At 38.3% G+C, this 14,133-nt stretch overlaps 1 protein-coding gene across 2 annotated transcripts in view; it reads right to left on the reverse strand.

The window, feature by feature from the left end:
* The window catches only part of SVOP (SV2 related protein), a 54,829-nt gene that overhangs the window by 38,585 nt on the left and 2,111 nt on the right, over window positions 1–14,133 (reverse strand). Inside the window, exons 1-2 of one of the 2 annotated variants that reach the window (XM_075898791.2) lie at window positions 8,442–8,594; window positions 1,258–1,418 (exon numbers count right to left, since the gene is read on the reverse strand). In XM_075898791.2, coding sequence (XP_075754906.1) covers window positions 1,258–1,418; window positions 8,442–8,476 — 196 coding nt within the window. In that variant the 5' untranslated portion in view covers window positions 8,477–8,594. Of the gene's footprint in view, window positions 1–1,257; window positions 1,419–8,441; window positions 8,595–14,133 lie in introns of those variants that run through there. The other variant, XM_075898792.2, reaches the window with a different exon arrangement.

Genomic DNA, 14,133 nt, shown 5'->3' on the forward strand with positions numbered 1-14,133 from the left:
ATAAAGGACTGAGGGAAGTGAGGTGTGGGAGAATAAAACTGAGCTCTGGAGAAATGTTTGGCTAGAGTTTCCCCTACAATATGTACCAGTTCGACTTACATACAAATTATGTAAGTCCCTATCTTGTACGTAACCCGGGGACTGCCTGTACTGCATGAGGACTTAAGAGCAGCCGTAATTAATTCTAAAAAGGAGTTATCCAGCTCTCCCAGAGGAAAGATGTGGTCACTCAAGATCCAGTTCCAAAAATTTGGAGGGCTACAAAATCAGTAAACATTTTTTTATAGCAAATAGGTAATTCTCCAGTCTTTCCCCTCCTGAGGCCATGGAGGCCATGATGTTTCTGACTAGTGGGCTATGTTATTCTCATTATGGATACAGAGAGCGATATGGGGAAAATGGGTGAGGAAAAATACCGAACAGAAGTGGATGAGCAAAAAATATCCAGCTACATTCTGATTGTTAATACTAGGTCAACAGAACATTCTGATTTAAATTAGTCCTATGTATACTGTGTTATCAAGTACCTAAAGAATAATTTCCCCTTTAGTATTCCATGCAAAATGCCTTGAACAAAGTTGGTAGGAGACAATTCCACTAAGTAATCCACTATATGCATCAGTTCACATCAGGCAGGCTATCAAACATCTGTCAGATGCCATCAGCTTTCAGCAATCATGTAACTGAATGTATACTACAAAAATAACATGCCAAGTTAATTGTCCCACATCCTCCTGAAATAGCATTGTAAGGGCTCAGTCCCAAACCAACTGATCAGAATAAAGCAATAAATCTTATTACCCTTTTATTTAACTTTTTGATTCTTTTGAGTTTATGTCAGTTATGCTGCACTATAATCTTCAATATCTAGGATCGATCCCAGATTCAGTCCATAATTTTGGAGTGTTTGATCCAGAGTTTTGGTTTGGCAAGCGAACCAAAACTTCTTTTGTATGAACACAGGAAGTGTTTGGAAAAATTTGGATCCAGCTCTATGTTCATCCCTCCAAATTTAGGTATGTTTTGATCTGAGATTTCTTTTGATTCCAGTTCTGATAACATCCAAATAATCCAATCCCCTCAGAAGATAGTTTATTTAACTGATGGCTGATCAGTTGTATCATAATTAATCTATATTGTTACTTATCACTTTTCCTGGTGGGTTTTCAGTTCCTTCAACCCAGTCTTTTGCTGCAGTCTGAGTAAAATGTAGAAGTCACATCCTTTTTCTAAGAGGAACACTCGAGACCTGCTTACCATCAGTTGGATTGGCAAATTCCTTCGGCACTGCAGCTCCATCTTCTAGCTCTACAGCCTCTAGCTCTGACCGAACACCTTCAATCTGAATTTCATGCTCTCCTGAAATGGCATCCTCATCTGACCTGGAACTTTCCCCTGTGCGGCGAAACTTGACCACCCTAAGAATATAGAAACGAGAGTAAATGGTTCTGAGTATCATTTCTCTGACAGTAATATGATTTGCTGAAGCTTCATTTAGATGTTTTGTTATTACTCATTATTATTTTACTAACTTCTGCACTGCCTCTTGCTGTAGTAACAGGACCTTTTGAGAATAAAACACAAACAAAAACTGATTAATCAAATACTCAGCAAAATGAATGTATTTTGTATCATGCTTTGAGTTGTGAGCCAAGCCATTGGAGACAGAATGTTTTAAAATGATCCTTCTATTGTCTCTCTACCTTTTGCATCTACAGTGGACAAGCATTTGGATATCTAACCACCTGATTGAAATCACATAGTTGGCTACTGAAATGTTAACATTTAGGGTTTGAAAGTGGATGCTTCCCAGCAGATCTTAAAACAAAAGGGGAGTTATTAGCTATCCAGGCTGAATATCATTCAAGGCTTTAAAGTCCATCAGTGATGCCTTGAATTCAATGTTTTCATTAACCATTTACAAGGTTTAATCTTACAGGCTGCAAAGTAAAATGTTTTCTTAATGTCAATTGACTCAAAGAATAGAGCTGCTGCATATATTGTTCACTCTGCATAAAATCACTTTCTGACAAAAGAAAAATGGGTGGATGAACTTAGTGCAGGCAAAAAAGCAAGTCTGAAAGCACTAGAGACAAATCCTTTGTTCACAGAGGAAGTGTAACATGCATTGCATAAGGGTCCCTATCTTCCATAAGTGACCATACCCCACAGTCTCCTAAAAATTAATCTTAATCCTGAACTGGAAGGACCACCTTCTGAAAGTGAGAAGAAACTTCAATTTTTAGGGCTTATTGAATCCTCAGCCTTGCTGCTGAGATTGGCAAATACAGGCACTTATCTACTGGGAACCAAAATGAGAATCACTAAGTTATTTCACAAAGGGTGCATTAAAGCCACCAGAGAGTTACAATGCCCATTCACTTTCACAACTGATTTGGGATGAATGCGGAATAGTGACCAAATGGAAAAGGTTGTTACCATTACCAGTCTTGCTAACCATTTAGTATCCCTTAGTTCATTTTAAAAAACTATCATTCAACACTTCACTGACTATACTGAGGTACCAGAAACACACAAATAACACAACTAATTCAAATAATTTATCTGAATAAAAATATTTAACTAGTTCCACAATGGTAAAGGCACAAGATCAGTTTAAGACAGTAGCATGTAAAAGTTATGAGATTTGAAGTTACAGCCTATCACAGTATTCATCTAAAAAGATAGCAGTCAGTTTAGTAAGACTAGCCAGTTGTTTTCTAATACTGAATTATTTTATGAATCCTGCTTCACTATGTAATGTTTAGCTACTTCCCAAATTTCAAGATTTCTGCTTGTCCCCTGGTACACAAATCAATCATTTGACAACAATGCAAAAAATTAAATGCAGCCCATTTCTATAACCAGGACAAAGCATTTGAAACTAATGACACAATGTTATTTAATACTTGTGCCTGTATGCATGTAGACAGACAGACAGGTAGGCAGAAAGAAAATCACTGGCAGAAAACAACTATGAATTCTGTGCTGTCAACATGAATACTATGTCAAGCACAATGCTTATTCATTTGGTGGTTCTGAAGATCCATCTTCTGATATTGTGACTGAGAGCAAACTACTTTAATACATTTGTGATTGTATTAAGTTAGACCATGTATATGAAATGAAAGTCCAATCTTGTGGCTCGCTATCTCCTTCGAAGTGTGGAGAATCTTCATCTCCCTTTGAAATGTATGAGATCTCAGCACCTCTCTTACGTTGGCCAGTTGTTTTGTTTATCATAGCTTGTGTGGATTGTATGGTTATAATCAATGTAAACAGGCTGAAAACATTATACATTACTTATCAAATCCAGATGCCCTTATCTGGTTTTTCACTAAGTTTTATTGCCTCCTTACTTTGGCATACTTCCATGCATTTACCTGAGTAAGAAATGAGTAAAAAACAAGAAAGAACTACAGTATTTGGTTCTGCACTGAGCTGATGAGATAAAATCTGCCCTGTGATATGCAAGTATCACTTGTGGAAGGAAGAGGGGCTAGTAGCCTGTTCTACTTGATGCAGATGCGGGACAAGATTATAACCCAGTGCTTGAGAGTTCTAGAGATTAAGACCAGCACTTATACCAGCTGCTACAATACTGCCCTAAAGGTTTACTTGGCATTTTGATCACACCAACAAGCAGCAAAGAAAGGTCCAAAAAGTTTTGCTTGCAGTTGGCACTGTTTCCTCCCATCCTGACTCACTAAAAAAATAACTGGCGCTTATGAGAAAAGTCAGCAGAGCAAAAAACCACAGCGAAAGTCTCTGCATGTTAGCAGATATCAAACAGAATTTTCTTGCATATAATCAAACACTTCATTTCTAGAGAGTTTGACATTGTAAATATATTATAGCTTCTTTTGCTGTTACTATATATACCAAAAAATTTGAACCACTGGTCCATAATATTAGATGTTTCCTATAGATTGCTCCAGAAAAGATAAATTCAGAGCTGAGAATTACAGTCAGCACCTGCTATATTTGCCTGCCATTTTGAACTTTAGCCTATTCCTGAAAGCAAAGCAATCAAGGTTTGGGCATTTTTATTCATGTATTATTTTAGAAATAGATCCTGTTGGGATAAAGCTGCTTGCAGAAAGGAGACTTGCAAAGGACTATAAATATTAATAACACGCTACAAAATGGAGATACAGGTAACTGTAGTAAAATAAATGAAGAATAAATATGTTATCCCTGGATTCACAGTCTTTTGATTTATACACTTTATAAAAACAGAAGGAAATAAAGTTCCTTATTTACATAATCAGGTAGGCTAAAGCCACTGGAAATAAAAAAAGACTTTGTTTGCATTCTTCTTAGAAACTATTTTTGACTTCTTATCTTGGGAATAGATTTTATTTGGGTCTTTTGAAAGAAAATAATGCTCCCATACTGATGTCTTATTTCAGTGGACAGGGATGTAAACTAACAGGGGGAATAATTAATTCCAAGTCCTAGTCATTAATAGTTTGATCCTCCACAACGCAAGTGAAATTCAAGCACAAGGGATGAAATGATGGGCAGGGAACACAAGTGAACCCCATCCTGGCTAAATGAGAGTTCTGCTGTCCTAATGCAAAATTACTATTGCCTAGTAGCAGAAGAGGGCTGAAGGAGCAGTGGGCACATGATGGGGAGAGTGGGTTAACCGCAGCTACTCAGAAGAATTGAAGCCTTCAGCTCATCATGAAGGGCTATGCCTAGCACTCACCCTTATTTGTACCCATGCTTGTCCTCCACTCACCTTTCAATGCAGGTAAAAAATCTTGCACATCCTGCTGTGCACTCTTAAAGAAATTGCAGAATCAAGGCTCAGACATTTACAAGAGAAATGAGGTCCTGGATGAATATGGGACCAATTAGCAAACTTTTATTATTTTATGACCCTTTTTCAGATAGGAGCATTTTTCTATCATTGGCCTGATGAACAACCAAATATTTACTAAGAAACCAAAATTTTCTTTTTTTCCTCAACAGCAGTCCCTTCTACACTGTGGATGTACACTGTATGACATCATGCAGGTGTAAGGTTATCCTACCATTTATCTTATACACAAGGTGGCCAGCACAAATGATTAAAAGAATAATTGAGAATAGAAAGTTAAAACTGTGGTGTCTACTTATGCAGAAGACAATCACACTGGGATTTGCAGCATATGCCAGAATACTGTTCACAAGCATTTCCATGATCATTTTCATATTGGTACTCTGTGTAGTAACTATATCCTGGGCCCCTCTATGGCTTAGAGCCAAGAGAGATACATTTTCCATCTTTTTACCTTCATTTGTGTGCCAAACAATCAGTATATAGCTAAAGGCTAAATATTTTGTAACAGGTCTATTCAAAATGCACATTTATGTCACAGACTGCTCAAATCTTTCTTCATTCTATATCCACCTTTTGTCATGTGTGAGTGACTTATATACCTTAGCCACTCACACCCTCATATATTTCAATGCAATAAGGGGTTTTGTTTTATTTATTTGGGTTACTTTATAGGTTTTTAAAATTGTCTTGATTGTATATCTTTTGGTCTTCAGTAACCTAATATGTTCAGCCTAAAATAACTATTAGAAAAGATTTCATTTTTCCTTCTCTTTAAGGGACAACATCAAATACTTACCAAGCATGCTTGCATGCTGCAGCTGCTGCAGTCAGACATGTACATATGACAGTTTTTAAAGGGAAGGGGAAGACTTTATCCTTGGCAAGATGTGAGTTCTGTACTTCTCCTGCAAGAGCTGATGACACCACCATATCTAAAATAGGGCAAAGTGCTGGGGAAGCAGCAAATCTCATGTAAAAAGACTCTGATCTATGAAAAAAATCAAGGGGTGAGCCTCAGCCCTATCCCACAAAACTGCCTGTGCATCTGTGCCACAATCTCTAATATAGGCTGTGAGAGGAGTAGTTGACATGGCCTATGCTTTCCCTTCAGTGCAGTGTTTGGATCTAGTGGAACCATACCTGGACCATACCATACCATGACCTGTAGTAGAGAATATCCTGCAGTTCACCCACTAGACATTACTTGTAGTCACTCATCACTAATATCTTTGCTGCATATGGGTGGTGGAAAGATCCAGCATTGACATGTGTGGGACTACCACTACTTCTGCTCCCATGGACAGCTGACTTGCAAACCATTTTAAGATATTTTGGGGGCTTCTTCAGGTTACAGGTATCTCAGGATCTGATCCACTGCATAGATAATGCATTCCTTGCATCCTTTATACTTCTTTAGTAATGCTTTCAGCTGCAACAGGAGAAACAAAGCACCTAGTCTCAGGGATTCAGGTCTTGGCAGGTAAGCAAAGGAAGAACAGATGTTCATTCATTTTTGTTTTAAAATACATGCATTTGTAAATTTGCTCCTCTTGAAGTTAATGGCAAAACTCCCATTAATTTCAGTGGAATAGGGTGTTACCCAATGTTCTGTTAATTATGAGGGATATGTAAAAGATTTTTGCATTCAGTAGAAATAAAAAAGCTTCTCAGTTCCTGTTTATGCTCAATTCCATTTTCAAATTTAATTGTAAGTTTTCCCAAATGGATTTTTACCGCAGCAATTGCTTTGACTTTCCCTTTGCTGGACCTAAAAGATGAATGAAATAATTTACTACTTCTTTATATACCCTTGAAGACTGTCATTATAACAATGTCAGCTTGTCACAAAAACACATAATCTACAAAACATGCATACCCACAAACATATACTGAAAGTTGTAATTCAGTAAGATTTTTATCATCAAAAGGCAAGTAATATAAATGTTCCATTCATATTTTATGCACAAAAGCTTTAGGAGTCTCAGACTTAATTATATTACTTGTTTTCTGTTGTATTTTTGCTATTTTTAGACTACCATTATCTGTATAGTAAATCCACATGCTAGAATTTCAGCATTCTCAAGGCATGACTCAAGTCCTCTGAAGTCAAGGGAAATACTTCTGTTGACTTCTATGGGTTTTGGATCTGGCCTGTCATACTCAATTACTCTCTGGGGTTATAACTGAAAATTGTTCATACAATATATATGATTATTTTTACAGTGCATTTATTGGTTGCATACAAAAAATGTATAATAATAAATGCCTGTCTTTTAATAAAGGACTTGATCTTAAAGCCCATGTAGTAATAATTATTATTATTTAATAAGTATAATGAGGTAGTGCCTAAAGAGTGACTAATTTGGGGCCCTATAGTGTGAGGTGCTGTACAAACATATTGTAAATGATCTACAAATCCAACAGACCTCAATGGGAGTTTTGCCTGAGTAAAGACTGAAGAACCTGGTGCCAAACCTCTTTCTAAGAAATAAAACACAGTTTTTGAACTGTGAAGCTAACTGAAATGGAAGAAAAACAAAGTGATGAGTTTACTGGTGCATACCCCCAGAAATTCTTCACTATTGAAGCATCTCGTAGAACTGCATTTTTGTGCAAGACTCCACAATACTGAATAATTTCAATTATTCATACACTGAAAGGTACTTAGATAATTATTAAGTACATCAAAATAACAGAATAGAAAAAAGATGGCCTAATGAAAACATGCATCTTTTCTCTCTTCTAAAAAGGAGAATGCACCATAACACATGTTTTTCAACACAACCTGAAGTTCATGCCATTGTATATCTCTAACTGGTTAAATATTTAACTGATTGATTTACTTTACATCATCTCAATATTTTAAATTTAGTTCAGTCCTTTATTTTCTGCCTTCCTAGTCAATGTTTTATAAATACAGATGTGTTTTAAGCAACAAGGCAAAAAAGCATGAAAAAAATGTAATTATTTTTAAAGGACACCTTTCACATTCAGAAGAAGGGTAAGCATTTCAAAGTGACAAATCCAGCAATCAGGTTGTTATCAGCTCTTTGCATAGATCTAGTATTCAGGTACAAACAGCAAGGAGTCTGTCATGCACAAGCATTCCCTGTGCAGCAATGTCTGCTTCTTCAAATCATACAATTTACAAACAGCAGTGGCCTTCACTGCAAACGTACCCTTTGAAGAAAGGTAGTAGTCTGCAATCAGTTGGCTGCATGAAGTAAAAGACTAGGGAAGATATCTACCTTGGCACGATGTTATTTACAGATGCAATCCACATTGCAAATGCACTGCTAATGTTTCCTCTCACCAGAACCCTTTGCACTCTCCCAGATTATATAACCAACCTCCCACATGCACATCCACCCACCCAAAGTTCAAGTAAAAATAAAAACTGGGTGAGTTAATAAAGCAAACAGTTTCACACAGCAGATCCAGGGGGTCAAGGATGCTAAATCTGAGCAGACGGACCAGGAAAATGGCCTGCTTCTTGTGGCTTGAGCCATTTCCCAGGAATAATTTCAATTTTAAAAATTCACTAGGATTCGTACTCTGTAGTTTGTTTGTTTTTAATCCCTGTGTGTCTCTGTCTCCCCTTGTTACTTACGGAAGCTGTCTTAGCTGGAATAAATCATCCTCCATTGCCAGGCTGGATTTGATAGAGCTGCTCTCATTGCTCTCACATTGTGGTTAATGGAGAGATGTTGGGATTTCAGGAGCACTGGCTGCTGGACAGCTCCTTCCGCTACAGCAGCAGCTGCACCAGCAGCCGCTGTAACAAAGCGGCAGCCAAGGGCGGGGGGGGCGGGGAGACGGGAAGGGGGGGGGGAGGGAAGGGAGGAAGAGAAGACCTGGGGAAGAGAAAGAAGAAGCTGCTTTTGGAGATCCAGGTTAGGAAGATGCTTTAGCTACGAAACTCACGGGTTCCCTACTCCCGCTATTCTTTTAGCAGGGTCGGTGGCTGCTGTATTTGTGCTCCAGCATGTCATCTGAGTGAATGCAAAAACGTCTGCTCATTAGGAAAATGTCATCTCGGGAAATATGAAACACTATAGAAAAATGTAGTTAGCATTCTAATGAGGAGTCACAAATAGAAACATATTCCAAGTTTCATAATCTGAATCTACTCATAAAAAGGACATAAGAGGAGTCTTAAAATGCCTAGTTATTTACTGGCTGAGATGCAGAGCTGTTCGGGGCTTTCTCAGAAAGTGAATTTAATATAGATAAATGGAAGACAACACACACACATGATGATGAAAGACAGATTAGAGTAAAATCTATTTTGTATGACTCTAAGAGTCAGGTGCTTGACCTTTCTTGAAAATTAATGGGACATAAGAGCCTAACTCACCTAAACACTTCTGAAAATTCCATCCTAAGGACTTGAGCCTGCAAACATATGTGGGAACTCACTGCATGTTGTTCATATGAATGAAGTGTGTAGGGTAGGCTAAGGCTCTTAGGTTGGAGATATATTGGAGCAGTCTTGTAAGGCAAGAGATGCCTAGTAAAGGGGATCTGTTGTAGAGCTCTTCCAGTATTTACACACATATGTGCACCTTCCTTGAGTGAAATTGTACAGAATATATAACCACATTATCAGAAAGAATGCACCATCAACTTAGCGCACTGTTTCCTTTTGGTATTCTCCTTCTACAGGTTTTCCTACAGATGAAAAGAGTAATATAGTTGTGTGTGACTGTGTATATCAATTTTTCCTTTCCACAGAAAAACCCATTGGGGAAAATTACAGGAAAAATGTGCTGGCAGGATGGTGAAGAACCAGTACTGCTTTATGCCCTGGATAGAGTTTGTGTAGGCAGAAGCAGTACTGACATAACCACTGAACAATGTTGACTCTGGGGATCTATGGGGAATCCTAGCTTCAACTCTGCACATACAGGAACATCTAGATTGAATGCCTGCCCTCTGTGTACTGACCAGCCTCCCTCCCCTAGGATGTTTGGCTCAGCAGCCATGTTGCTCCTGACTCCCTTTTCATGCATGTTTAGCATTTCATCTTTCATGGTGAAAGTCACAGAGGGGAGCTGCAAGGAATAACACTAATATATGGAGCAATTTGTTACTCATGGTGAGCATGGCTGTGATGGGACAATGCTATGAGAAGCAGCTGGTACCTAAAACTGCACCTTCAAGGCCAGCCATTTCCCTCCAACAGTACACATACTTTAACATGTGCATTGCTGATATAGAAGGGCTGCCAGAAACTATGTAGCAATTTCCTCTCATTTCTAGGGATAACACAATTGCTCCTTTTATAGTGAAGTAACTTATTCCTACACAATAACATCAACCAGAGGTTTCATTATAAACAGAATTAGCAAATTTGCACATTGTGGCCACTGCAACAATTTGGGATTGCCCTTCCCTTCCATGGCAAACAATGGGCTGGATTCCAGCCTGAAATTCTGACAAGATGCTGCATGGGAATCAGCTCATTTGGAGAATGTGTGATTGTGGGTTTAAGCCCACCTTGATAGTTCTGAACAACTTCAAGGTCTGATGTCACCCCAGCTTTAGGTAAAGCAAACCCAGGGGCCAGTGTAATTTGAGGCAGGCTTGCATAGATATCTATGGGCTTTTCCATTGCCTAGAATAGCAAGAACACAGGGCACACTAGCCACTCACTCTCTTACTCCTGGCATAATCTTATGCTAACAGCTGCACAGGAGTGTGTTATAAGGCTACTTACATTACTTACATGAGCCCTACACTACCAGTGTGCTATGGAAATTCCCTAGCTGCCATTCTGTCTCCTTTATGGCATAAAAAGTCATGGCAAAGGCCACAATTTTAGAAATGTAGGGCCCGAAGGGACCTTAAGAGGTCACCAAGTCCAGCCCTCCACCCAAAGGTCCAAATAAACCTACCACAACCCTAACAGGTGTTTGTCCAACATCTTATATACCTGAAATAATAAGGTTTCACAAACTCTCTCAGGAGCCTATTTCAGAGCTTACCTACCCTTAAAGTTAGAAAATATTTCCTAATATCTAACCTAAATCTCCATTTCTGCAAATTAAAGCCCATGCCTTCTTGACCTCCCTTAAATGGACATGGACAATAACTGACCATAGTCCTCTTTATAATGGACTTTAATATATTTGAAAACAGTTATGTCTTTCCCCAGTCTTTTTGCTCAAGACTAAACATGCCCAGTTCATTAGATAGTTCCTCATGGGTTTTCTAATCTTTTTATCATTTTTGTGCTCTTTTGGACTCTCTAATTTGTTCACATCTTTACTAAAACATGGCTCCTCAATCTTGACAAAATACTCCAGCAGAGGCCTAAAGTGTTGTAAGATTCTTCCTAGTTCACTATAGTGGGTTCATTTGTGCCCAGTCACAACCACCCACCCTTACCTCTGTGCTAGGTTCAAGCTAACTTCCATAGGGGTGTGCACTGGCAAGAGGGAATGAAGACTTTCCTCTTTCCTTCTACAGTCTACATAAGAAGCAGGCAGAACTGCAGTCACTGTGTTCAGGGATTGCTCCCTAATTAGCAACAGCTCTCCTAACAGTAATGATGGAACCAAGAGTAGCTGGAACCAGTGGTTCTGCCCAATCTCTATGCTGGCCAGCATTGCTGTTGACCTGTAGTAGAGAATATCCTGCAGTTCAGCCCTTAAAAACTTGTAAGACAAAGGCAATGAGAACAACAGAATCATCATAAAAAGAGATTACCATAGTCAAACAATATTTTCTCTTAATGTTAGCTGGCTAATAGTTTAACTCAATACTGTTAAATTGTTAAATTCTTGTTCACTGGCTAAGATTTTACATTGCCACTTTCTCCCATTAAGAAAAAAGAATTACAGGTTGAACCTCTCTAGTCCGGCATTCTTTGATCCAGCAACATCTGTAGTCTGTTATGATTTTAGTTAGCTGGATGTCCACTTATCATGGATGTGATCAAGTTTCCCACAGTCCCATAAAATTTGTTTACAGTCATGGCGCTCAGTGTTCTGTGCTATTATTTAGCTCTAATTTACCCCTACATGTCTTCTAAGAGCCCAGTAAACAGTAGAAGTGTTGGTAATGTTGCTACACACTATTGATCTCCTATGGTCCAGCAAATTCTCTGGTTTGGCACCAGTCACATCCCGACTGTGCAGAACTAAAGAGGTTCAACCTGTATTAGTAATTCTTCACAAACAGATTCTCAAGTTCTAGCTACAGAAACAAGATAAAAAAATGGCCAATAAGAAAAGCAATAGTAAGGAATTATTCTGATGGACTAGTAAAATAAACCAGGATCCCTCCATACATCCCTGTCATGTGACTTGAATACAGGAAACATTCAAAGCCAGATTTTACTCCCTTATGCTTTGAGAAAATTACTACTAAGAATGAATAAGGGGGCACAATGTTCCTAGTGTAGTGCAAAGAAATTAAAAAGGTCCTTAATCGTAGATGAGGAAGATTCTTAATGTTTTTTCAAGGTAATACATTTATTTTAATAAAAGATAACAGTTCAAGATAGAATATACAGAATGAAAGAGATGTCAACAGATAGGATTGATCACCCTAAAAATATAATCAAATTTCAAGAAGATCTGTGTCTTCATTTCAGAAAATCCAGGTGAAAGCAAACATAGTTCAATTCATCAAATGATCCAAGAAGACTGCCATGTGCTACAGAGTAAAATGCTGCAGATAAATCCACTGCAATGAGCGGCGTTATTGAACTGATGCTACTGTGTGAAAGAAGCCTTTACCAGCCCTTCACTAGAATGGTCTCAGCAGGGCAGACTGACCTGAGTGAAATTTATCTACAAAACTGTTTCTGACAAGATGAGATCACAGCAACTGTATGTAGCCACAGTTTCTTCCAAAATCTTGTCAGCAAATGGCATTTTAAACTAGTGCCCTATTTGAAAAAGCTCATTATGTAGCACAAAGAACATTTTAACAATACAGTGACCACATTAATTCTTTACTAAACCAGGTGCCTCTTGATAAGACAAGTTATGCAATAAATCAAAGGTCTACAGCACCAGTATAAGGTTTCCTACACTGTCCCGCTCCTCTTGCCCTAAGCATTTAATAGACATTAGACATTTACGAGAATGATTCATTCAGTATGTATCCTACAGCTGCCAGGCCTGAGTTTATTTATTTTTTCATCTCTGTCTCATTTCTTCTCAAATGCTCTCTTGGTTCTATCTACCCCCTGCTGTCTATTCCCACTACCCTTCCAGATGCTCTCCTCCTCTCTAACAGCTGCTCCTCTCTCATGCTTCCCTGCAACTCAATAATCTCAGACAAATATGGGGCTCATCCAGAAAGACACCTAATGTGCCAGACATTTGGCTAACAAAAGCCATTAGAATCAATTTAGTAATTAGTTGAAAACAAAAAATATCTGTTAACTGCCAGGGCCCCAAATAAATGAGTGGCAACTGCCATCTTGAGGTGCTCTCAAAAGTGACAGGTGCTATCCAGCTGTCCTCTTTCACAGCAGTGAAGTAAATAATTTTCTTCACTGCATGATTCTATAGGCAAACCAGATATTTTCAAAAATTAAATAATACAAAACTGAGTGAGATCCTAAATTATTGTGAGTCTGATCCTAGACCGCTTCCAAAGATGCACAGGGAGTTAGACTAAGTAAAACCCTCAGAGCACAACTGCAAGCAAGGCAGGAATTTCTGGTTTTCTACCCCTACCAGCACCCCTAAACTTATGGGTTTGGGTGTGGAATGGTGGAGGCTGCCAGTTATTGGGGAACAGGAGATACTATAGTGGCACATGAAGTACCATGCTGATGAGCACAATATAAATTCCTAGGAATATAAATAGCCTCAAGACTGTAATAGCATCTCCTGAGCAGATTCACTGCCATTCCACAGCTTGGGAGGATTCTTTCTCTATCTTCTTGCCAATGCCCCCCTGTGCCAGGTCTTTTTATTCTGGGTTTGCCCAGAGAAAAGGATTTGGAGCTCACTGAATACATGTGTTGATTTCAAAATTACCAATAAATATTTATTTAAAGAGAAGCATTCCATATCAGTTTCTCTCCAGTTGACTCGTTGAGTTTTGAGTTCTATTTTACTTTTGCTAGAATGGGTGATAAGCATCATGTACCCCTAAAACAGCATAAGGAAAGTAATTTCTGCTCTGAGTCAGGGCATTTGTGATATCCTGACTTAAAAGACAAACACAGAAGTTTGTGAACAAGTAAAAGTATATTATATGATTTTAACTGTTCAAAATAATTCTATTAATGTTTTATTTTTTTTTAATTTAGTTTAAATATTTATACTCAGCCTGTA

Source organism: Pelodiscus sinensis, chromosome Z, assembly GCF_052426305.1.
Source record: "Pelodiscus sinensis isolate ZL-2025 chromosome Z, ASM5242630v1, whole genome shotgun sequence".
In the NCBI taxonomy this organism is placed as follows: Eukaryota; Metazoa; Chordata; order Testudines; family Trionychidae; genus Pelodiscus; species Pelodiscus sinensis.